The 25,062-nt window shown below is 45.1% G+C and overlaps 1 protein-coding gene across 1 annotated transcript in view; it reads right to left on the minus strand.

Annotated features, from left to right (window-relative positions):
* The window catches only part of LOC138292090 (uncharacterized), a 148,691-nt gene that overhangs the window by 58,707 nt on the left and 64,922 nt on the right, over positions 1–25,062 (minus strand). The window contains exons 11-12 of the mRNA XM_069230466.1: positions 17,910–18,053; positions 870–998 (exon numbers count right to left, since the gene is read on the minus strand). Of these exons, the coding sequence (XP_069086567.1) occupies positions 870–998; positions 17,910–18,053 (273 nt within the window). The remainder of the gene's footprint in view (positions 1–869; positions 999–17,909; positions 18,054–25,062) is intronic.

Below are 25,062 nucleotides of genomic sequence, written 5' to 3' on the forward strand. Positions count from 1 at the left end.
AGCCCACGGTAGGGATACTGACCTCCCAAATTAGACAGTTCAGATACCCTTGAATGCCCCAGCCACACCACAGCACGGAAATGTCTCACCAGCGCATTATTACAAGTTTTAGTTGAAAGCGTTAATAGTTTAAATTGTAACAGCAATGATGATAACAAAGGACCTCGGATCTAAGCAGGAGGGGGTTTGCAAGGCTATAGGCTGCAAATCTAGGCGCTGTATATGCTGGCTGCGAGCATTGTACCCAGAAGAGTCACGACTTAACTATGTTACTGTTTGAGAACCAGCCGTACTGTAAACATTTGCATATATGTCATGCACCAGGAGACACCACTCTCGGCTAAATGTTGTACCTTTATGAAAATACCAATTAACAAAGTTTAAAAAATATATATGGCATTGTATGGCATGGCCTGACCTGGCTTTGTACGGTATGATATGGTATTGTATTGGCTGTCGTTTCATGTATGGAATGGTATGGTTTGGCCTGTCATTGAATAGTATAGTACGGTATGGCCTGGTATGGCCTGTCACTGTATGATATGGTGTGGTATAGTGTGAAATGCCTGGGAGGATGTACGCTTCTCATTGGAGGTTTCTGACAGTCTATGCCTCACAGCTGAAGTGACTTTCAGGTTGTATCCGTCTCAGGTGAGATATCTGGCAGTGATTGTAATTGATGTACTCGGCAGCATCTGTAACCGATGTACCTGGCAGCATTTGTGCCTGCCAACTGATGTAACTGGCATAATTTGTAACTTTGGGATTGGTGACCCGGACAGCATTCTGACAAGTATATGAGGCTCTTGGTAGGGGCGATGCCTGGCGGATGAGCTACCTCGCATGTCTTGCCGCCTCTGCTGACATACCTGGCAGTGTGCCACCTCCAGTTTCTGGACAGAGACGCTTGAAGGGATTTCTACAGACAGCTCTGTGCTGTACAGGAGTCCAGGATCCACTTCCCAGGTCAGGCCTCTTCTTCTAGCATGTACGTGGTTCTAGGGAAGGCAGATAAAGTTGGTCAAGGAACTGACAAACCCTTTTGTCCCGTGGAACGGGCTCCATCCATCCTAACCCATAAAATAACAAGCGTTTCCTGAACAAGGTATAAATCATTACAACTATTTGAATGTCGCAGTTCCAAGTCAGGAACTTCTGTCCTCTCTCCATCTGTACTGCTCACTGCCTTTTATGACCCCGACATCTCTCTGATGCATCCTAGAAGCATCTCTGGCCAGGTACGCAGACACTCGCCCGTCAGCTCTGAACTTTTAACTACAATTTTAAGACAACCAGTGATGCTTCCTAACATATCAATGACATCTGTGAGCCCTCTGTGACTTGCATTTAGCTCATAAGGAATTAACTGCGAACTAGCTTACTATGCTTATGAATCAGTTGCGACTGTTTCTACCGAAAAATATAGTGTTTAGGTTAAACGTGTAATGTAGTTGCTTCCTCTTTCCACTTGCTCTTTGAGTGTATTCTTATGACTCCAATGAAAAAAGTGACTATCTCACATCGTCGAAATAAACTTTACCATCACACATTTAATTGTTCATCCCACCCATGCACTTTAAACACAGTTTATTGTTGTGTCTCCCACAGGCATTTTTTATTGCTTTTGTCAGTGTTCTATTGTGAGCGTCAAAACTATTGGCTTGTTTATTTTTAGGTCAGCATAAACAAAGCCCCTTAAGCGTGTATTGCACTGATGCCTGGACAGTTGTGCCAGATAACCTTGCAATAAGTAAAACTAAGCAGAGTAGTTTAGTGTTTTTAGTTTTTGCGCATTTTTGAGTTAGTGAGATGTGTTCCCTCCAGAACACAACCGCTTTCTAGCTACCAGACATCTCCATCTATCACTAAGTAACCCAAGTACACAGATATAACAAACATTGGCAAAGCCAATATGTATTCCCTTTGGAAAAAAGAGGCTTGGCAATGGTGTTTAGCGACGCTGCACAGCACGACTAAAGAGGAAACAAAAAAAGGTGTTATGATGCAGCCATGTCATTCTGTAGGCGTGTGCACCACGTATGCACTCACTTTCAAAATGTGCAGGGACTTTTTTCTTTTTATTCACTGTTTCAAGTTGGATTGGTATATATAAAAAAGATAGTGGCAAAGCATTTTTTTAAAGTGGCTGAAGGGAAACAACAAGGAGAGCGCGGATGGAAGCAATACTGTGGGTGCAAGTCGGGGAAGGGGGACAATCACAGAGGATTGGCTCAGAAGCATCACCGAGGCTGGTGGAAGAAGTACGCAACACAGACGAGAGAGAGAAACATGGAGCATGGGGGAACAGAAGCACAAGGGCCACAGAACACAATGTGGAACTGGGTAGAAGCACATGGGTGAGAAAGCTATGCAAGGGGAGACGCACACAAAGACAAGCACAACAAGGAGGGACATGGGGTAGAAACACACAGGTGAGATCAACATGGGGCACAGTGGATGGCTCCACGAGGGAAATAGGTGGCAAACACAGGCACACTAATAGAGTGCCTAACCAAAAAGAAAAATGGAGTGCTGAATAGTAGGTAGTGGAAAGACATAAGTAATGAGGCCATGCTCCAGGGGAGGGACAAACACAAGAAGAGGAAGGAAAACCCATACAAGCAGTCTTCGAAGCACGATTGACTTCAGTTGTAGGTTGTTTTATTAAAAGCGTGCCACGTAATACAATGAACACTGTGTTTTTTCTTATTCCCACAGCACAACAATTAAAATGTACAAGGCAATTACATATGAAGTTTGTGCAAATGTGAATCTGCCCAGTATGCATGTGCCCTAGAGTTCACGGGAACATCTTACAATAGAGTTCCTTCTTAAGGTTCACGTACTGATTTCCATAGATAAGGCTGACAGGTAGATATATAGCTAAAGACATTATATAAATGTTCCTTAATCTTTGATCTGACTTAGAACTACTGGGTACCTCAATGGACAGTTTCAGGTGAGAACAAGTTACTTGAGAATAAACAAACACAAACTTAGGTCACAACTTTCCATGAAAACAACAATGAAGTAATGAGTTGAAATGTGTTTTTTTAATTAACAATTCCTACAGGAACTGAGAGCCATGCTTAGTGAAAGGGTGGAGGTGATTAGGGTAGGGAGGGCAGATTTGGGGTGGTGGTGTTGGTTGTAAGGGAGGTGGTTATGAGGTGGTGATAGTAAAGTTGGTGAGGATTTTGGCAGTGAGGGTGGTGATGGTGGTAGTTAGGGGGATGGTGGTAGTGAGGATGAGGGTGGTTTTGATGGAGGTAGAGGGGTGAGAGTGTTAGTGGAGCGGATGGTAGTAGGGCAGTGAGTGTGGTGGTGATAGGGTGGTGGAGGTTAGAATGGTGGTGTGAGGGTGGTGAGGATAAGGGTGGTAAGGGTGGTGGTGATATTGAGGGTGGTGGTGGGTAAGGTGGTGGTGGTTAAGGTGGTGGTGGTTAAGGTGGTAGTAGTAGGGTGACAGTGGTGGTAGGGCAGTTGTGGTGTGGGTGGAGGTTAGGTTCATGGTGGTGTTTACGGAGTGGTGGTAGTTAGCATGGGATGACTAGGGTGGGGTAAGGATGGAAGAGTTAGGGTGGTAGCAAGGAGGTGGTGGTAGGTAGGGTGATGGTGGTAGGCTGGATAGGGTGGTGGTGATTAGAGTGATGGTAGTTAGGGTGGTAATTAGGGTGGCGGTAGGGTGATGAAGTGCTAGCAGTGGTGAGGGAAGTGTGTTGGTGGTTATAGTGGTGGTTGCTTTAGGTGGTGGTTTGGGTGATGGCAGTTAGCATGGTGGTTTGGGTGGTTGGAGTGGTGGTAGTTAGCATGAAGGCTGTGAAAGTGCTGATCGTTGTTAGAGTGGTGGTGGCTAGGATTTGGTTGTGGTGGTTATTAGGGTGGTGGTGGTTAGGGCAGGGTGATTGTGGTCAGAGTGGCGGAGTTTAGGGTGATGGTGGTTGGGGTGGTGGTGTTTAAGATGGTAGTGTTTAGGGTGGTGGTGATGCTTAGGGTGGTGAAGTGGTGGTGGTGGTGGTAGGGTGTTGGCAATAGGGTGATGGTGGGAGGGTGTGATGATAGGGTGGTGGTAGGGTAGTGGGATGATGGTACACATAGTTATGTGGGAGAGAGGACGTGGTAACAAGCAATAACAAAGACGACGGGGAAGAACAAAGGGAAAAAAGTACCTCAATCCCAGCGCAAGCAGGGAAAGGACACTTACCAAAAAGAAGCAATTAGTTCTTGGTCCATGTAGGAGGCTGGACTGGCTTGTAGTGAGTACCAAGGGGTACTTGCACCTTGCACCAGGCCCAGTTATCCCTTATTAGTGTATAGGGTGTCTAGCAGCTTAGGCTGATAGATAATGGTAGCTTAGCAGAGCAGCTTAGGCTGAACTAGGAGACGTGTGAAGCTACTACAGTACCACTTAGTGTCATATGCACAATATCATAAGAAAACACAATACACAGTTATACTAAAAATAAAGGTACTTTATTTTTATGACAATATGCCAAAGTATCTTAGAGTGTACCCTCAGTGAGAGGATAGGAAATATACACAAGATATATATACACAATAGCAAAAATATGCAGTATAGTCTTAGAAAACAGTGCAAACAATGTATAGTTACAATAGGATGCAATGGGGAAACATAGGGATAGGGGCAACACAAACCATATACTCCAAAAGTGGAATGCGAACCACGAATGGACCCCAAACCTATGTGACCTTGTAGAGGGTCGCTGGGACTATTAGAAAATAGTGAGAGTTAGAAAAATAACCCTCCCCAAGACCCTGAAAAGTGAGTGCAAAGTGCACTAAAGTTCCCCTAAGGACAAAGTAGTCGTGTTAGAGGAATAATGCAGGAAAGACACAAACCAGCAATGCAACAACTGTGGATTTCCAATCTAGGGTACCTGTGGAACAAGGGGACCAAGTCCAAAAGTCACAAGCAAGTCGGAGATGGGCAGATGCCCAGGAAATGCCAGCTGCGGGTGCAAAGAAGCTTCTACTGGACAGAAGAAGCTGAGGTTTCTGCAGGAACGAAAAGGGCTAGAGACTTCCCCTTTGATGGACGGATCCCTCTCGCCTTGGAGAGTCGTGCAGAAGTGTTTTCCCGCCGGAAGAACGCCAACAAGCCTTGCTAGTTGCAAATCCTGCATTTGGCGTTTTTGGACGCTGCTGGGGCCCAGGAGGGACCAGGAGGTCGCAAATTGGACCTGAAGAGAGAGGGGACGTCGAGCAAGACAAAGAGCCCTCAAAGAAGCAGGTAGCACCCGGAGAAGTGCCAGAAACAGGCACTACGAGGATGCATGAAACGGTGCTCGCCGAAGTTGCACAAAGGAGTCCCACGTCGCCGGAGACCAACTTAGAAAGTCGTGCAATGCAGGTTAGAGTGCCGTGGACCCAGGCTTGGCTGTGCACAAAGGATTTCCGCCGGAAGTGCACAGGGGCCGGAGTAGCTGCAAAGTCGCGGTTCCCAGCAATGCAGCCCAGCGAGGTGAGGCAAGGACTTACCTCCACCAAACTTGGGCTGAAGAGTCACTGGACTGTGGGGGTCACTTGGACAGAGTCGCTGGATTCGAGGGACCTCGCTCGTCGTGCTGAGAGGAGACCCAAGGGACCGGTAATGCAGCTTTTTGGTGCCTGCGGTTGCAGGGGGAAGATTCCGTCGACCCACGGGAGATTTCTTCGGAGCTTCTGGTGCAGAGAGGAGGCAGGCTACCCCCACAGCATGCACAAGCAGGAAAACAGTCGAGAAGGCGGCAGGATCAGCGTTACAGAGTTGCAGTAGTCGTCTTTGCTACTATGTTGCAGGTTTGCAGGCTTCCAGCGCGGTCAGCGGTCGTTTCCTTATCAGAAGGTGAAGAGGGAGATGCAGAGGAACTCGGATGAGCTCTTGCATTCGTTATCTGAAGTTTCCCCAGAGACAGAGACCCTAAATAGCCAGAAAAGAGGGTTTGGCTACCTAGGAGAGAGGATAGGCTACTAACACCTGAAGGAGCCTATCAGCAGGAGTCTCTGACGTCACCTGGTGGCACTGGCCACTCAGAGCAGTCCAGTGTGCCAGCAGCACCTCTGTTTCCAAAATGGCAGAGGTCTGGAGCACACTGGAGGAGCTCTGGACACCTCCCAGGGGAGGTGCAGGTCAGGGGAGTGGTCACTCCCCTTTCCTTTGTCCAGTTTCGCGCCAGAGCAGGGGCTAAGGGGTCCCTGAACCGGTGTAGACTAGCTTATGCAGAATTGGGCACCTCTGTGCCCAACAAAGCATTTCCAGAGGCTGGGGGAGGCTACTCCTCCCCTGCCTTCACACCATTTTCCAAAGGGAGAGGGTGTCACACCCTCTCTCAGAGGAAGTTCTTTGTTCTGCCATCCTGGGCCAGGCCTGGCTGGACCCCAGGAGGGCAGCTGCCTGTCTGAGGGGTTGGCAGCAGCAGCAGCTGCAGTGAAACCCCAGGAAGGGCAGTTTGGCAGTACCAGGGTCTGTGCTACAGACCACTGGGATCATGGGATTGTGCCAACTATGCCAGGATGGCATAGAGGGGGCAATTCCATGACCATAGACATGTTACATGGCCATATTCGGAGTTACCATTGTGAAGCTACATATAGGTAGTGACCTATATGTAGTGCACGCGTGTAATGGTGTCCCCGCACTCACAAAGTTCAGGGAATTGGCTCTGAACAATGTGGGGGCACCTTGGCTAGTGCCAGGGTGCCCTCACACTAAGTAACTTTGCACCTAACCTTTACCAGGTAAAGGTTAGACATATAGGTGACTTATAAGTTACTTAAGTGCAGTGTAAAATGGCTGTGAAATAACGTGGACGTTATTTCACTCAGGCTGCAGTGGCAGGCCTGTGTAAGAATTGTCAGAGCTCCCTATGGGTGGCAAAAGAAATGCTGCAGCCCATAGGGATCTCCTGGAACCCCAATACCCTGGGTACCTCAGTACCATATACTAGGGAATTATAAGGGTGTTCCAGTAAGCCAATGTGAATTGGTAAAATTGGTCACTAGCCTGTTAGTGACAATTTAAAAGTAATGAGAGAGCATAACCACTGAGGTTCTGGTTAGCAGAGCCTCAGTGAGACAGTTAGGCACCACACAGGGAACACATACATGCACACCTATGAGCACTGGGGCCCTGTGTGACAGGGTCCCAGTGACACATACATATAGGCCACAACCTTATGAGCACTGGGGTCCTGACTAGCAGGGTCCCAGTGACACATAACAAACATACTGAAAACATAGTGTTTTCACTATGAGCACTGGGGCCTAGCCATCAGGATCCCAGTGAGACAGTGAAAACAGTGACAAACATCCTGACATACACTCACAAACAGGCCAAAAGTGGGGGTAACAAGGCTAGAAAGAGGCTACTTTCTCACACAACCCCCCCCCAAACGAAGGACAATAAGGCTAACCTTGGCCAGTTGAGACTTTATTGTCTAAGTGGTGATAAGTAGAGAGTAGCTCTGCAATAGACTGGTTACTCCCTTTATCATCCACTATATGGTTACTTCCCTGTGGGGATGTAAACCACCCTGTTTGAAGTTTTTTAGCTAAGCAACAATGTGAAGATGTATTTTCAGAGTTTCTATCAGTAAGTTTTAGTTTAGAGCAGTGGGAATTGTCCACTGAACCTATTTGTAGTGATGGAAATGCCAGACAGGGATGCTGTCTCAGAAAAGCCATAGCTGGGCAAAAACTTTGTCCATATGGCTGGAAGAGAGAACAGGGATGCTGTTTCTCTTGGGTTGGAGCAGGGCAGGGATGCTGTCCTATCAGCTCCACACTAGGGCAGGGATGCTGTCCTAAGTGTTGTGAGGCAGTGCAGAGTTTCTGCGCTAAAGTTTCTCTGGGAGGGTTGGAGGGATGCTCCATGTTAACTAAAATGGTGCTCTTTTTCTCACCAATGTTAGTTATCCCACAGAGAGGTACTTCCACCTCAGGGAGTACAGTTTTGCCAACTGATGATTCCCTTGGAACAGGTGCCACCCCAGGAGAGGTTTCTCCCACCACAGGAATGGTATCCTGAATGGTAGGGTGGTTAGGGGATACTGTGATACCCTTTTTACCTGTTGATGGAGAGGGTTCCTGAGTTTTCAGGCCTTCTCTCCTTTGCTTTTTCATTTCAGTAGAAATGAGAGGGAACAATTCCTCAGGGATGCCCAGCATGGCTGCATGGGCATAAAACTCTACATCAGCCCAACCTGAGGCCTCTAGGTCATTACCTAAGAGACAGTCTACAGGTAAGCTAGGTGATACCACCACCTGCTTAGGGCCAGTAACTCCACCCCAACTAAACTGAATTATAGCTAAGGGAAGAAACTTAGTGGAGTTATGGACATCAATAATCTTATACTGTTGTCCAATGATGTGTTGATCAGGGTGCACTAGGTTTTCAGTCACCAAAGTGAAACTGGCACCTGTGTCCCTGTAGGCCAAGGCCTCAACACCATTTATTGAAACTGTCTGCTTGTACTTATCCATTGTAAGGGGACAAGCAGCCAGTGTGGCAAGGCCAATGCCACTAGGTGTGACAGAAACTGTCTTGGGACTGACTACCCCAGTTTCTACTATGGACCCAAAAGTGAACCCAACTACACCCTTTGCTTGACTGTTGCCAGCAGTCCCACCACTAGTACCACTACTGCTAGGGGCACTAGAGCTTGATGTATTAGTGGTGGTAGGCTCAGGGGGTTTACCTGGACAGGACTTATCCCCTGGCCTATGGCCTCTGTTTTTACACACAAAGCACCAAGGCTTTTTAATGTGTGCAGGTTGGGAAGAAGAGGAAGAATTTGTTTTATCCCCACCCTCTGAAGAGTGTTTAAGATTTGAAGTGGGATCTTTGGTTTTTACCCTTATCCCCATGCTTATCTTGAGATTTTTCACCATCTTTCTTCTTATTGCCATCTTTGTCACCCCCTGTATGAACTTTTCTGTTCACCCTTGTTCTGACCCATTTGTCTGCCTTCTTTCCCAATTCTTGGGGAGAGGTCAGATCAGAGTCTACCAGGTACTGGTGCAACAAATCAGACACACAATTATTAAGTATATGCTCTCTCAGGATTGTGTTATACAGGCTTTCATAATCAGTAACTTTACTGCCATGTAACCACCCCTCCAAGGCCTTCACTGAATGGTCAATGAAATCAACCCAGTCTTGTGAAGACTCCTTTTTGGTCTCTCTGAACTTTATCCTGTATTGTTCAGTGGTTAAGCCATAACCATCCAGGAGTGCATTCTTAAGAACTGTAAAATTATTAGCATCATTTTCTTTCACAGTAAGGAGCCTATCCCTACCTTTTCCACTAAATGATAGCCATAGGATAGCAGCCCACTGCCTTTGAGGGACATCCTGTACAACACAGGCCCTCTCAAGTGCAGCAAACCACTTGTTAATGTCATCCCCCTCCTTATAAGGGGGAACTATCTTGTGCAGATTCCTGGAATCATGCTCTTTAGCAGGATGACTATGGGGAATACTGCTGCTGCCACCATGGGTATCTAAACCCAACTTCTGTCTTTCCTTCTCTAATTCAAAAGACTGTCTATCCAAATCCAGCTGTTGCTTTTTAAGCTTCAGTCTGGTTTGTTCCACCCTCAACTTATTGAGTTCCCTCTCTAACATTCTGTCATCAGGGTTGGTGGGAGGGACATTTCTAGAAACAGAGCTATGATGGGAATGAACAGAAGGAGACCTGTCCCTTACAGAAGCCACCCTAACAGCTTGGTTTACAGAAACATTACTACCAGTATGGTGAGAATAAATGCTTTTGCTATGATGTGAGACAACACTATTTATATGGTGTGGCTCATCATCATTACCATCTATGCTAGATTGTCTAGTAATGGGCAGGCTAGGAAGTTCCTTTCCTGAATCTTTTCCTGGGGGAGTCCCTGAATCAGATTGAGAACTATTAGGTACTTTTTCAACAGATGAGGCACCTATGGCCTTATCCTGTTCTCTAAGCATGTTAAGTAACAGTTCCAAGGAAGGATTCTTCCCTACACTCAAACCTCTCTCTATACAGAGACTCCTTGCTCTTTTCCAGCTAAGGTTGTCATATGCAAGTTTGGACAGATCAACATTTTGGCCTGTGCCAGACATTTTTAGAGAGAGTTAAAGTGATAGAAAAAGAGAAAAAAGTTTTCAGAACTTTTTGGAAAGACAGAAAAAAAAACTTTTTAAACTTTTAAGAACTTTTTGAAAGTTTAGAAGTACTTTTCAGCACTTAGAAAAGAGTGAAAAGAGGAAATGCAAAACTTTTTGGCTATGTGTATATACACTGACCTTGTTTTGTATATTTTTCTCTTATGAAAAGTACAATGACAAGAGTGGTAAGTAGTCTCAAGCACTTATCCCACCACTGCACAACCAATGTAGGAGGCTGGACTGGCTTGTAGTGAGTACCAAGGGGTACTTGCACCTTGCACCAGACCCAGTTATCCCTTATTAGTGTATAGGGTGTCTAGCAGCTTAGGCTGATAGATAATGGTAGCTTAGCAGAGCAGCTTAGGCTGAACTAGGAGACGTGTGAAGCTACTACAGTACCACTTAGTGTCATATGCACAATATCATAAGAAAACACAATACACAGTTATACTAAAAATAAAGGTACTTTATTTTTATGACAATATGCCAAAGTATCTTAGAGTGTACCCTCAGTGAGAGGATAGGAAATATACACAAGATATATATACACAATAGCAAAAATATGCAGTATAGTCTTAGAAAACAGTGCAAACAATGTATAGTTACAATAGGATGCAATGGGGAAACATAGGGATAGGGGCAACACAAACCATATACTCCAAAAGTGGAATGCGAACCACGAATGGACCCCAAACCTATGTGACCTTGTAGAGGGTCGCTGGGACTATTAGAAAATAGTGAGAGTTAGAAAAATAACCCTCCCCAAGACCCTGAAAAGTGAGTGCAAAGTGCACTAAAGTTCCCCTAAGGACAAAGTAGTCGTGTTAGAGGAATAATGCAGGAAAGACACAAACCAGCAATGCAACAACTGTGGATTTCCAATCTAGGGTACCTGTGGAACAAGGGGACCAAGTCCAAAAGTCACAAGCAAGTCGGAGATGGGCAGATGCCCAGGAAATGCCAGCTGCGGGTGCAAAGAAGCTTCTACTGGACAGAAGAAGCTGAGGTTTCTGCAGGAACGAAAAGGGCTAGAAACTTCCTCTTTGGTGGACGGATCCCTCTCGCCTTGGAGAGTCATGCAGAAGTGTTTTCCCGCCGGAAGGACGCCAACAAGCCTTGCTAGTCGCAAATCGTGCGTTTGGCGTTTTTGGACGCTGCTGGGGCCCAGGAGGGACCAGGAGGTCGCAAATTGGACCTGAAGAGAGAGGGGACGTCGAGCAAGATAAAGAGCCCTCACTGAAGCAGGTAGCACCCGGAGAAATGCCAGAAACAGGCACTACGAGGATGCGTGAAACGGTGCTCGCCGAAGTTGCACAAAGGAGTCCCACGTTGCCGGAGACCAACTTAGAAAGTCGTGCAATGCAGGTTAGAGTGCCGTGGACCCAGGCTTGGCTGTGCCCAAAGGATTTCCGCCGGAAGTGCACAGGGGCCGGAGTAGCTGCAAAGTCGCGGTTCCCAGCAATGCAGCCCAGCGAGGTGAGGCAAGGACTTACCTCCACCAAACTTGGGCTGAAGAGTCACTGGACTGTGGGGGTCACTTGGACAGAGTTGCTGGATTCGAGGGACCTCGCTCGTCGTGCTGAGAGGAGACCCAAGGGACCGGTAATGCAGCTTTTTGGTGCCTGCGGTTGCAGGGGGAAGATTCCGTCGACCCACGGGAGATTTCTTCGGAGCTTCTGGTGCAGAGAGGAGGCAGGCTACCCCCACAGCATGCACAAGCAGGAAAACAGTCGAGAAGGCGGCAGGATCAGCGTTACAGAGTTGCAGTAGTCGTCTTTGCTACTATGTTGCAGGTTTGCAGGCTTCCAGCGCGGTCAGCGGTCGTTTCCTTATCAGAAGGTGAAGAGGGAGATGCAGAGGAACTCGGATGAGCTCTTGCATTCGTTATCTGAAGTTTCCCCAGAGACAGAGACCCTAAATAGCCAGAAAAGAGGGTTTGGCTACCTAGGAGAGAGGATAGGCTACTAACACCTGAAGGAGCCTATCAGCAGGAGTCTCTGACGTCACCTGGTGGCACTGGCCACTCAGAGCAGTCCAGTGTGCCAGCAGCACCTCTGTTTCCAAAATGGCAGAGGTCTGGAGCACACTGGAGGAGCTCTGGACACCTCCCAGGGGAGGTGCAGGTCAGGGGAGTGGTCACTCCCCTTTCCTTTGTCCAGTTTCGCGCCAGAGCAGGGGCTAAGGGGTCCCTGAACCGGTGTAGACTGGCTTATGCAGAATTGGGCACCTCTGTGCCCAACAAAGCATTTCCAGAGGCTGGGGGAGGCTACTCCTCCCCTGCCTTCACACCATTTTCCAAAGGGAGAGGGTGTCACACCCTCTCTCAGAGGAAGTTCTTTGTTCTGCCATCCTGGGCCAGGCCTGGCTGGACCCCAGGAGGGCAGCTGCCTGTCTGAGGGGTTGGCAGCAGCAGCAGCTGCAGTGAAACCCCAGGAAGGGCAGTTTGGCAGTACCAGGGTCTGTGCTACAGACCACTGGGATCATGGGATTGTGCCAACTATGCCAGGATGGCATAGAGGGGGCAATTCCATGATCATAGACATGTTACATGGCCATATTCGGAGTTACCATTGTGAAGCTACATATAGGTAGTGACCTATATGTAGTGCACGCGTGTAATGGTGTCCCCGCACTCACAAAGTTCAGGGAATTGGCTCTGAACAATGTGGGGGCACCTTGGCTAGTGCCAGGGTGCCCTCACACTAAGTAACTTTGCACCTAACCTTTACCAGGTAAAGGTTAGACATATAGGTGACTTATAAGTTACTTAAGTGCAGTGTAAAATGGCTGTGAAATAACGTGAACATAATTTCACTCAGGCTGCAGTGGCAGGCCTGTGTAAGAATTGTCAGAGCTCCCTATGGGTGGCAAAAGAAATGCTGCAGCCCATAGGGATCTCCTGGAACCCCAATACCCTGGGTACCTCAGTACCATATACTAGGGAATTATAAGGGTGTTCCAGTAAGCCAATGTGAATTGGTAAAATTGGTCACTAGCCTGTTAGTGACAATTTAAAAGTAATGAGAGAGCATAACCACTGAGGTTCTGGTTAGCAGAGCCTCAGTGAGACAGTTAGGCACCACACAGGGAACACATACATGCACACCTATGAGCACTGGGGCCCTGTGTGACAGGGTCCCAGTGACACATACATATAGGCCACAACCTTATGAGCACTGGGGTCCTGACTAGCAGGGTCCCAGTGACACATAACAAACATACTGAAAACATAGTGTTTTCACTATGAGCACTGGGGCCTAGCCATCAGGATCCCAGTGAGACAGTGAAAACAGTGACAAACATCCTGACATACACTCACAAACAGGCCAAAAGTGGGGGTAACAAGGCTAGAAAGAGGCTACTTTCTCACAGTCCATGCTCCATAAAAGGAAGAACCGAATGAAGAGAAAGTGATTCCTGCATGTGCTGACTAATTAGGATCCACCAAACAAGAGTGACAATAAAGCCATGAATAGCAAGCAATGGGCAGTTTCCAAGCAGTTTTAACTCACAAAAAGTCTTGTAAGATACAGTGCATGAACTCTCTCAGGTGAGACTAAAATAGACTTGCACAGAAAGAACTATATGGAATTTAAATATCAATTTAGGGACACAACCGACAGAAGGCCACCTCTTGGATTTGTTTGCAGTCTATAATTCTCCCCAAATCAACAGGCATCACCTGCTTATTACAGCCTTTTATAAGATTCACAATTCAGAACACTTTGTCAGATTTACTTCTGATTAACTACCCACAAATGGATTATTTGAACTACCAAGGACTAGTACCTACAACCATGGCACTCAGAACTTTTGTATCCTCTGCTATTGTTTTTGTAATATGTGTGAACATATTTTATTTTTATTCTATATCGAAGAAATAAAGTATGTGACTAAAAGCACTTCACTGTGTGGCCGGGTGCCTCAATGTCCAATGTTTTGATCCTTTGTAAAAGCAGTCCTGCATTCTTTGCAGCTAGGGAATTTGAGTAATCCCCATGCCAGTATCTGCAAAGATAATTCATCTTTTAGGCTTAAACTATGATGATGGTGGTGAGGGTGGCGGTAGTAGTTAGGGTGGTTTGGGTGGTACTGGTAGGATGGCAGTTGTAGGGTAGTGGCAGTTGCTGTATGGTGGTGGTGATGGTGGTGAAGGTAGTGACGGTTGGGGTGGGAATGCTGCTTACAGTGCTTGTGTTGGTTAGAGTACGCTGGTGGTGGTTAGAGTAGTGGTGTTTAGGGTAGGGTGATAGTGGAGATCATGGTAGGTTGGCTGTGTTTAGGGTAGGCGGTGGAAGTGGCAGTTATGGTGATGGTTGTGGTTAGGGTGGTGATGGTTGGGGTGGTGGGCAGGGTAGTGGTATGCTGTTGCTTGGAGTGGTGGTGATGGTGATGGTGATGGTGAGGGTAGTGGTTAGGGTGGTGGTGGATAGGGTGGTGGTTAGGGTGGTTGCAGGTAGGGTGGTGATGGTAAGAGTTGGGTGGTGATGTTGGTAGTGGTTGGGGTGGTGATGGTTTGAATTAGGATGGTGGTGGTGATTAGTAGGATGGTTGTGGTAGGGTGGTGATGGGTAGGGTGTTGGTAGTTAGGGTGATGGTGGTGTGGGTAGTGGTGATGTGGTGAGGGTAGTGGTGGTATGGTGGTAGTGGTGATGGTACAGGTTGTTGGGGTGGTAGTAGGGTGGGGTTAGTGGTGGTGGTTAGGGTGGTGGTAGGGTCGTGGTGGTAGAATGGTGGTGGTAAGATGGTGGTGGTTGTGGAAGGGTGGTGGCGGCATGGTGGTAGTGTGGTGTGGAAGTAGTAGAGCGGTAGGAATAGAATACTGGTAGGGTGGTTGTAGGAGAGGGTAAATTGGTGGTGTTAGGGTCATGGTATACTTAGTGATGAGGGAGAGAGGACAGGGAACAAGAAACAACAAGGATGAAAGAGAAGAAGAAAGGAAAAGAAAAGTACTTCAATCCTAGCACAAGCAGCAGAAGGACCCTAATCAAACAGAAGCAATCAGAACTTAGTCCATGCTCTACGGAAGAGAGAAATGAAAGAAGAGAAAGTGGAACCTCCATGCATTAACCAATCAGGATCCAGCATATAAGAGTAACAATGAGGTGATCAAATGGTAAGCAATGGTCGAGTTTCGAGCTGGTTTTATTTAACAAAATGTCTCCAAGCAACAGGACTTGTGCTTTCTCAGGCGAGGCCTAAAGAGACCGGCACAGAAATGACCATGTTAAATTTAACGTTCTATCTAGGAACACAACCGACAAAACGTCAGCCTCTTGGCTTTGCTTCCAGCCTATATTTCCCCTCACCTAGAAAATCTACAGGTATTAACAGCTTGTTATTACAGCCTTTTTCAGAACACTTTGTCAGATTACATGCTAATTAACTTCCCATATACAGGGAGTGCAGAATTATTAGGCAAATGAGTATTTTGACCACATCATCCTCTTTATGCATGTTGTCTTACTCCAAGCTGTATAGGCTCGAAAGCCCACTACCAATTAAGCATATTAGGTGATATGCATCTCTGTAATGAGAAGGGGTGTGGTCTAATGACATCAACACCCTATATCAGGTGTGCATAATTATTAGGCAACTTCCTTTCCTTTGGCAAAATGGGTCAAAAGAAGGACTTGACAGGCTCCGAAAAGTCAAAAATAGTGAGATATCTTGCAGAGGGATGCAGCACTCTTAAAATTGCAAAGCTTCTGAAGCGTGATCATCGAACAATCAAGCGTTTCATTCAAAATAGTCAACAGGGTCGCAAGAAGCGTGTGGAAAAACCAAGGCGCAAAATAACTGCCCATGAACTGAGAAAAGTCAAGCGTGCAGCTGCCACGATGCCACTTGCCACCAGTTTGGCCATATTTCAGAGCTGCAACATCACTGGAGTGCCCAAAAGCACAAGGTGTGCAATACTTAGAGACATGGCCAAGGTAAGAAAGGCTGAAAGACGACCACCACTGAACAAGACACACAAGCTGAAACGTCAAGACTGGGCCAATAAATATCTCAAGACTGATTTTTCTAAGGTTTTATGGACTGATGAAATGAGAGTGAGTCTTGATGGGCCAGATGGATGGGCCCGTGGCTGGATTGGTAAAGGGCAGAGAGCTCCAGTCCGACTCAGACGCCAGCAAGGTGGAGGTGGAGTACTGGTTTGGGCTGGTATCATCAAAGATGAGCTTGTGGGGCCTTTTCGGGTTGAGGATGGAGTCAAGCTCAACTCCCAGTCCTACTGCCAGTTCCTGGAAGACACCTTCTTCAAGCAGTGGTACAGGAAGAAGTCTGCATCCTTCAAGAAAAACATGATTTTCATGCAGGACAATGCTCCATCACACACGTCCAAGTACTCCACAGCGTGGCTGGCAAGAAAGGGTATAAAAGAAGGAAATCTAATGACATGGCCTCCTTGTTCACCTGATCTGAACCCCATTGAGAACCTGTGGTCCATCATTAAATGTGAGATTTACAAGGAGGGAAAACAGTATACCTCTCTGAACAGTGTCTGGGAGGCTGTGGTTGCTGCTGCACGCAATGTTGATGGTGAACAGATCAAAACACTGACAGAATCCATGGATGGCAGGCTTTTGAGTGTCCTTGCAAAGAAAGGTGGCTATATTGGTCACTGATTTGTTTTTGAATGTCAGAAATGTATATTTGTGAATGTTGAGATGTTATATTGGTTTCACTGGTAATAATAAATAATTGAAATGGGTATATATTTTTTTTTGTTAAGTTGCCTAATAATTATGCACAGTAATAGTCACCTGCACACGCAGATATCCCCCTAACATAGCTAAAACTAAAAACAAACTAAAAACTACTTCCAAAAATATTCAGCTTTGATATTAATGAGTTTTTTGGGTTCATTGAGAACATGGTTGTTGTTCAATAATAAAATTAATCCTCAAAAATACAACTTGCCTAATAATTCTGCACTCCCTGTATAGACTATTTGACCTACCAGGGACTAGTACCTACACCCAAAGCACTCGTCAATTTTTTTAAATCTGCTGTTAATATTTTTGTAAAATGTACAAATGGATGCAGTGGGCCCTTGTGCAGATAAAGATAATGGGCTCCACGGTTGGTAGTAAAAACAGCAAATATTTAAGTGGAGTGGGTCCTTACGACCCCTAGGCCCCGACTCCACTGCACCTGTTACACTGTTATTAGCTCTGCTCGTTGTATACAGCCTGTACATAACTCATCTGCAACTTGTCATGACCAGCCTGTGACCTGTTCCTGTCCACTAAGACAACCTAACTGCGAAGTGCGGGTTCACTCTGGTTGGTGCTACTGACAAATAATGGTTGCTTATTGTCATCCACCTCAATAATATTACTTATTTTGTCAACCTCAGAAGGATGAAAGAAGGCTGAGTGGATCCTGCTAGGGTTCAACTATGGGGTCAAACACAGATCCTTGGAGAGGATGCATCAGTCGTCTTTGGCACCAAATGCTGCTTATGTCACCTGGGTATGACCCATCAGTGACCCTTACAGTCCATCTGAGACCTTTCTGTTAACTTCCTGTGAACCGCCTAAGACCTGTCCCTGGCCGCCTGTCACCTATAAAGGACCTGCCTATATCCTTTCCATAACAAGTGTATAACCTGTCTAATAATACAATACAATAATAACTGGTGTGTGACCTATGTGGATGTCTCCAAGCCCAGCTCTGGGTGCCCTCTCTTCTAATCCACTCCCTGCTCAACATCCTCTCTCAGCCATTATTTTTTTCAATCTCATGTCACCTCTTTGCTGATGCCGGCAACCACTGCTTTTCGCTGCACCATTTCCAAGTCAGAGGCTCGTCGCTCCGCCTCCAGAAGAGCAGGGATCCAGGGTAAGGCATCTTCAAGCAACTGAGCAAGGAGGACCTGCCCAATGCTAGCGGCCTGCAAGATAGGGAGATTGTGTCATACCATAGCATGACATGCTATAACTTAACATGCCATAACAGAACATAACATGCCATAAAATGCTGTAACATAACAATAACACAACGTAACACGTTATACTCAATATCTTGTGATTCTAGGCCAATTAGTAAGGGCCTGAATTAAGTTTTGGCGGATAGGTTACTCTGTCACAACGTGAAAGATATCCTTTCTGGCTTGTTACAAGTGCATTATATCCTCAGGCACTTGACAGAGTAAACCCATCAGCCAACCTCTAAATCAGGCCTTTAATCAACCTGAGCCTAAATAAAAAAGTCAAAGTTAGCCCTATATTAAAAGAAATGCTAAAACACCAAAACATAAAAGGCATATATGATGAGCGCTCATTCACTCCTGAGGAGGTCTCTTAGCACAACTGATAGTTAACAGATGTTTATTGTTACACCACTCAAAGGTACTCTGTGCCGGTGCCGCAGACAGTACAGTGGAATCTGGGTGCAGTACAGTGGAATCTGGGTCTGCCCAATACAGCAAGCCTCGATGGAAGAGCTGCCACATCAAGACGACGAGGAAGATGGGGATGCAAAGTTGCTCAACAATCAAGTCTACTGGGAAAGGTGACCAGAATATTACGAAACCTACCTTAGCATAGTTTTATCTGTATTTGCATTTTAAAATGTTTTATTGGATTTTAGTTTTAAAATGCAATGTTCATGTCATAAAATGCAATATCCTGTGTCACATGATATAGAAGACACTTGAACATAAAGGATTATATATAGCTTGTGATATGCTGATTATATTTGAGTACTTAAATTGTACAACATCAACATAACAGACAAAGACCTATCCAATGCTATAATAAAAACAATAACGTTAAATGACTAACAGGAAGTCCCAAAAGCTTGAACAGATATAAAATACAAAATAACAAACGCAGAATAAAGTAAATATAGTGAAAAGTGAGCAACTGAGATGATAACAACACATAAATACATTATATAAACAAATCGAAAACACTAAATCAGAAAGAACATTGACAAGAGCTAAGTGCTCAAGCTCCTGCAAATTAGACACCATGAAACTTCTCCACAATGGAAGAGAAATAATTTCTAACAGCCTTACAGGGGGGTGTGAGATCCTATCCAAGGATAGACTTGAAGGTCTGTTCCATATGGAGGCAAAGAAAAAATCTGGCACAAATACATTTAACAAGGTTCAATGTTTTGTAAATAGGAGCCCAACTTGTTCCATAAGGCTCTTTTGCTTGACACAATGTTACCTTGTTCAAAGACAATATTATCTGAGATTCTAGCAAAGCATGGGCGCGCCCCCACATGGGTGAATTTTTTTATGTGAAGATTTTCAAATGTTTAAGCTAACTTTCAAACCATCAAGAGAAAAGATCAGTAAGAGTTACATCATCAGAATTGAGGTCTGTCAGGTAACTCATGGTTCCCTGACCCAAAGACACCCCACCACAGCTCAAGTTTGAATCAATTTGAGTTACTTTTTTAATATAGGTCTAGACTTCCTGTCATAAAACACACATGTGTTCACATTTAAAAATCATGTGTCCTATCACCTTTGCATTCATGACACTTCAAACACTGATCACTCAGGATAATCCAAACATATACAACTTCTCCAGAGTCCAGTAGGATCAATTAAGTGCCAATATTCAGTGTGCGAAATATTTTACATTGAAATGGTTCTTTCCAGGTTTTCCAACCACTTATTTTCAGACAGTTGATGATTACGCCTCACCCCTCTTGCCTGAACCCACTTCTATCTCAATATATATTTATCCTTTCATATTTGGCCCTTATGAAGGAATATATTATAGATACCACAAGTCTTTGTGGATGCAGTTTATACAGAGTGTTTGGCAAGTCTGGATCCAATGTTTCGTAAAATTTTAAGAGAGCAACTTATAATGTTAAGAATTTATTTTAAAAAATCAATATCTTTTAATGCATGTCCTTCCAGGACCACGGAAATCTTCCTTAATCTATTCTTGGGTATACTTTGTATCGGCACGAAAAGAAAGTATATCCTCTATCATCAGGAAGCACATTTTCCAGCTATTACAAAGATACTATTGATTGCACAATGTTATCTTAATTTTATGACACCTGAAGCCACTAAAACGTAATTCATATTGCCTATCTAGAATTCTATTAAAAGGTACAATAAAATAATTTCCCAGTATCAAGGTTGATTATGTCTCTCATAGTCCCTTCAATCCCTGCTCAAAAATCAGAAACATGAGAATTAGCTGCATACACGGTTACAAAAACATAATCATCTTCCTCCCTTGAAAAGGATCGGTGGCTCAGGTTCGGTCCTCCTATGCACTGACTTCTGTTCTTTGTCTTTGCCGTCCATCATATTGAGTGTTTCTGTGTACTGATCTGCAAAAGCACAGGTTATGTCGGGGGAAGCAACAAATCAGTATTTCCCCTTATCCATGGAGCTGATCATGTATTGCAGATTCAGGATGTCTGAGAAGGCTCTTTGCTTCCATACGTTTTCCTTTCCTTTCTCTTTTTCCCCTTCATATAATGGTAACATATGTTTATTCACTGTGCCTTAATTGTACTTGTCAAGGAATATTTTTACAGAATTAATGTTTTTGTCATTTACTTGTTTGTTTACATCAAATTCTTATAAATATTATAAAGTACTTTTCATAACTGATATTACTTTTTGCTTATTATATAATAATGGTCATATGTTATGTCCTATTTTATTCTTCCAATGAAAATGTTGAAGCAGGATGCCTGGGGGGCTTACACTTTAACTCTTTTTGGGTAGTCTGAAGATTGATATTATCCAGGGGAGCTTCTTCACCACAGTCCCTCTCCTAGTACGTCAGATTGATTCTTTGAAAGTAGCGCAGAGAAACTCTGGACATCTCTGTCGTACAGTGCTAGATCCGCTAAATATAGCATGTTAACCAACGTAGACAATATAAGGGTCCCAATCGTAGATGTCAGTTATGTGCTTTTACGGACTCTGTATGCTTGACGGGTGCCTGAAAGTGACAGATAGGCCAGAAATGACCCAGACCCCCCCCCCCCCCCACAAAAGTGATCCCATGCACACAAACACCCTGTGGTTTAGAATGATGGTACTAGTGTGTGGTTTAGAGGGATGTACCTCATGTTTGACCTTGTTACTTAGAAAAATGCACACCTGTGACTCCATTCTTGCAGGAGGAGGTAGCTGGCCGTGCTATGTTCCAGATTTGTGGTTATTTACGGAGGTGTTTGTCGGCATGGCCAGAGTGGGCTCTGGCCCAGGGCCTCAGCCTTCAAGGGGGCCACTGACAGAACCAGCTCTGTTCTGTACAGTCTTGCCTTAATTACCTTGACTAACTCCTCAACAAATTGTTTTAAATATCATTTTCCTTTACTTCATTTTCAATGTGGGTGATCTATGGAAATCTATTACAGGCATTTTGTAGAGAAGTGCTGTGTTGACGTTTCATCCCACATTCATAAAACGTTTCTTTTAGTTCACAATAGAATCTCAGGTGGGAGGAATGGGAGGGGTCACAGATATTACTTGCAAAAATATTAGTGGACTGTTGCTGTGTTACAATACTGAAAACACATCACAATTTCTGAATATTAGCTGGAAACACATTTAGAATTTGGAACAATGTGCCTCTGCACTGTCAGTGACCTGGCCAAAAGGGCATGCAGGAGCTCAAATTGGATCATAATTTCAAAGTTGTTCCTAACAGGGGCCCCCAAAATATGTTTGTCCAGGGGCCCCTAAAATCCTTATGATCTAACTGGTTACTTAACTCAATGGTACTCATTTTACCAATGAAAGGTTGAGGGGGCACTGTCATTCAAACCACTAACAATGGACTCAAACATATCCCTGCAGTGGATGCATTAGCCCAATAAGCTATGACACCAGAATAATAAAGGCCACTGTAGTGATGTATTAGGTAGAATGGGTAGAATGGTATGACATCAAGGGAAGTGGAATGTATGGGTAGGCTGTGACGGGGGAGTTCGAAGATTGGAATGTTGGGCTTGTGAGAGGTCGGAGTTGTGTCAGTTGGGCGAGTACATGTATCTGTGTCTCATACAACCAACTGGAAATAAACTACTTAAATTTAAGAAGAGCCGTGTTCTTACTTCATATAGCGATGAGCGGGAACTTTAAGCGGCATCAATCGTACTGACAATTTGAAAGAGGAAGACATTTTAAGGCGACATTCGTAAGGCAACAAGCTTCGAGTTTGGATTGGAAGGCAGTTGTTGTCGGATTGCTGATATTTTGTCTCCTACTTTATCAAGGTAATTTTCTGTAATTTAGCTTTTCGCACATTTACAGTTGCCGTTTGTGTATTTTGTTTGAGGGCGTGCTAGTGCTGTCAAATGCTTCATTTTTCTTTTCATGCGTTTGTTCTTGCGCTTACCCCTCGTCACAGGTCGCCTGGACAACGACTAGGCCTTGTGAACGTGCTCCTTCTCGCGCTTGATTTTTTTTTATGGAACACTCACGCGCTAGCTCACGAGCGTCACGGGTTGCCAGGACAACATTTATACACTGTGAATGCGCTGCTTCTTGCGCTGGATATTTTTGATTGGAACATTCATGTGCTGGGCCATGCACTTCTCCTCTTACTGAGGCTTGAATTCATTTTTGTTTAGGACAGCGCGTTTCAAGCTTCTGGGTGAAATTATTACACGGCATTATTTTAAGTTCTAGCTACATTATAAAAAAAATTAAAAAACGTATTCTATTTTTGACCAGCACACTAAGAATATTTTTGCTTCACAGAGATACATGGCTTGCTGAGAAGTAAGTTAATGACCTAAAGTTACAGCTAGTTACAGCTATAATTTCCAGTACACTATGGCGGTCATTCTGACCCTGGCGGTCAAAGACCGCCAGAGCGGAGGACCGCGGGAGCACCGCCGACAGGCCGGCGGTGCTCCAATGGGGATTCCGACCGCGGCGGTAAAGCCGCGGTCGGACCGGCAACACTGGCGGGCTCCCGCCAGTGTACCGCCGCCCCATTGAATCCTCCAAGGCGGCGCAGCTTGCTGCGCCGCCGAGGGGATTCCGACCCCCCCCTACCGCCATCCAGATCCCGGCGGTCCGACCGCCGGGATCCGGATGGCGGTAGGGGGGGGTCGCGGGGCCCCTGGGGGCCCCTGCAGTGCCCATGCCACTGGCATGGGCATTGCAGGGGCCCCCGTAAGAGGGCCCCTAAATGTATTTCACTGTCTGCTGCGCAGACAGTGAAATACGCGACGGGTGCAACTGCACCCGTCGCACAGCTTCCACTCCGCCGGCTCGATTCCGAGCCGGCTTCATCGTGGAAGCCTCTTTCCCGCTGGGCTGGCGGGCGGCCTGAAGGCGACCGCCCGCCAGCCCAGCGGGAAAGTCAGAATTACCGCCGCGGTCTTTCGACCGCGGAACGGTAAGCTGACGGCGGGACTTTGGCGGGCGGCCTCCGCCGCCCGCCAAGGTCAGAATGAGGGCCTATGTCTTCAAGTGGAGATTCTTCTAGTACAGGGGTGTCACTTTCTTTGCAGTTGAACACTCCCAAGGAATTTTTGGCGTCCCCTGGTGAACCACTTGTACAGTGGAAGGAGGGGAAGGAATATTTTTTGAATTACATCGCAAATTTAGAAGATTGCAACAGTTTACTTTCTGCTGAAAGAAAAAAAAAGGATTTTAATGCACTGTTTAGGTCCAGAAGGACTTCATATTTACAATCAACTTTAAAAAAACGACAGAGGCGATGAAGATGTATTTCACATTGCTATTTTGGATTTGAACAATCATTTTTCTCCTGCTGTTTGTATTGCGGTTACTCGTCATGCATTTTTTCAGAGGAAGCAAGATAAACATGAGGACATAGAGACCTACTTTCCTGCTTTAAAACATTTAGCTGCTCATGTAGATTTGCTGGTTTACACGATGAACTGGTGTGGGACCAAATTGTAATGTATACTTAAAACAAATCTATTCAAGAGAGGTTGTGGATTGAGGGCAAATTAGTTATCTGAAAGATATGCAAAAATTACTTTGGCACAGGATAAGGAGTCTGAAGAGATAGTTGCCAAAGTTAATGATCGGAAGCACAAGAAAGTATCCATGGATAAGCAGGATAATGACTTTACAAAAGAGAAATATTACACCGTTGCAAAGGGTCAAAAGTCTAACATGCCTGATTGTTCCAGAAATTAATGTTTCCGAAGCGGAAATGCCTAGCATTCTGCAAAATTTGATGGGTGTCCGGCTAAAAATGCTAAATGTTTGGAATGTGGTATTGTAGGCCATTTTGCTGGGGTTTGCAGAAAGAAACAAAAGAAAAAAGGGAACAGTAAAGTGGCTTGTATTAAGGAGGTGGAGGATGATTGTTCTGATGATTGTGAGGAAGAAGTGAATTATAAGTTGGGAAGTCATAAAACTGTTGTTTTGAACATTTCAGGACAAAATGTAAACAAACCTTTGTGTTGGGTATCATTTGGAGGAGTTATGTTGCAAGTGGCAGCAGATTCTGGTTCCGAATACACTATTGTTTCAGAAAGCATTTGGCAAAAGCATTTTGTACAGAGTATTGGGGGGCATTTAGAAACTCCAGATATTTCCCCGGAAAGTTACACTGGGGAAGGTATAAATATAATTGGTTTTAGATCTCTGGTTTTCAAATTTAAGCAAAGGCAAGCAGTATGCAAATTATATGTGGCTAAGGATGGTCCATCGGTCTTAGGCTGGAAAGATCAGAAGAAACTACATATTGTACTAGATCCTAACAGTGTTGAGCAAGTTTTAGTAATGTGTGATGAAGAGGATACTAGAAAAGAGTTTCCTGGAGTTTTCAATAAGCATGTAGGTCAACTGAAAGGCTTTACACATCGTATTAGACTCAAAGAAGGTGCCAAACAGAAAATTCATAAGGTACGGAATATTCTGTTCATTGTCAGAGATGAGATAAAAAAAGAGTTGGACAGATTACAGACTTTGC

This window comes from Pleurodeles waltl, chromosome 4_2, assembly GCF_031143425.1.
Source record: "Pleurodeles waltl isolate 20211129_DDA chromosome 4_2, aPleWal1.hap1.20221129, whole genome shotgun sequence".
Classification (NCBI taxonomy): Eukaryota; Metazoa; Chordata; class Amphibia; order Caudata; family Salamandridae; genus Pleurodeles; species Pleurodeles waltl.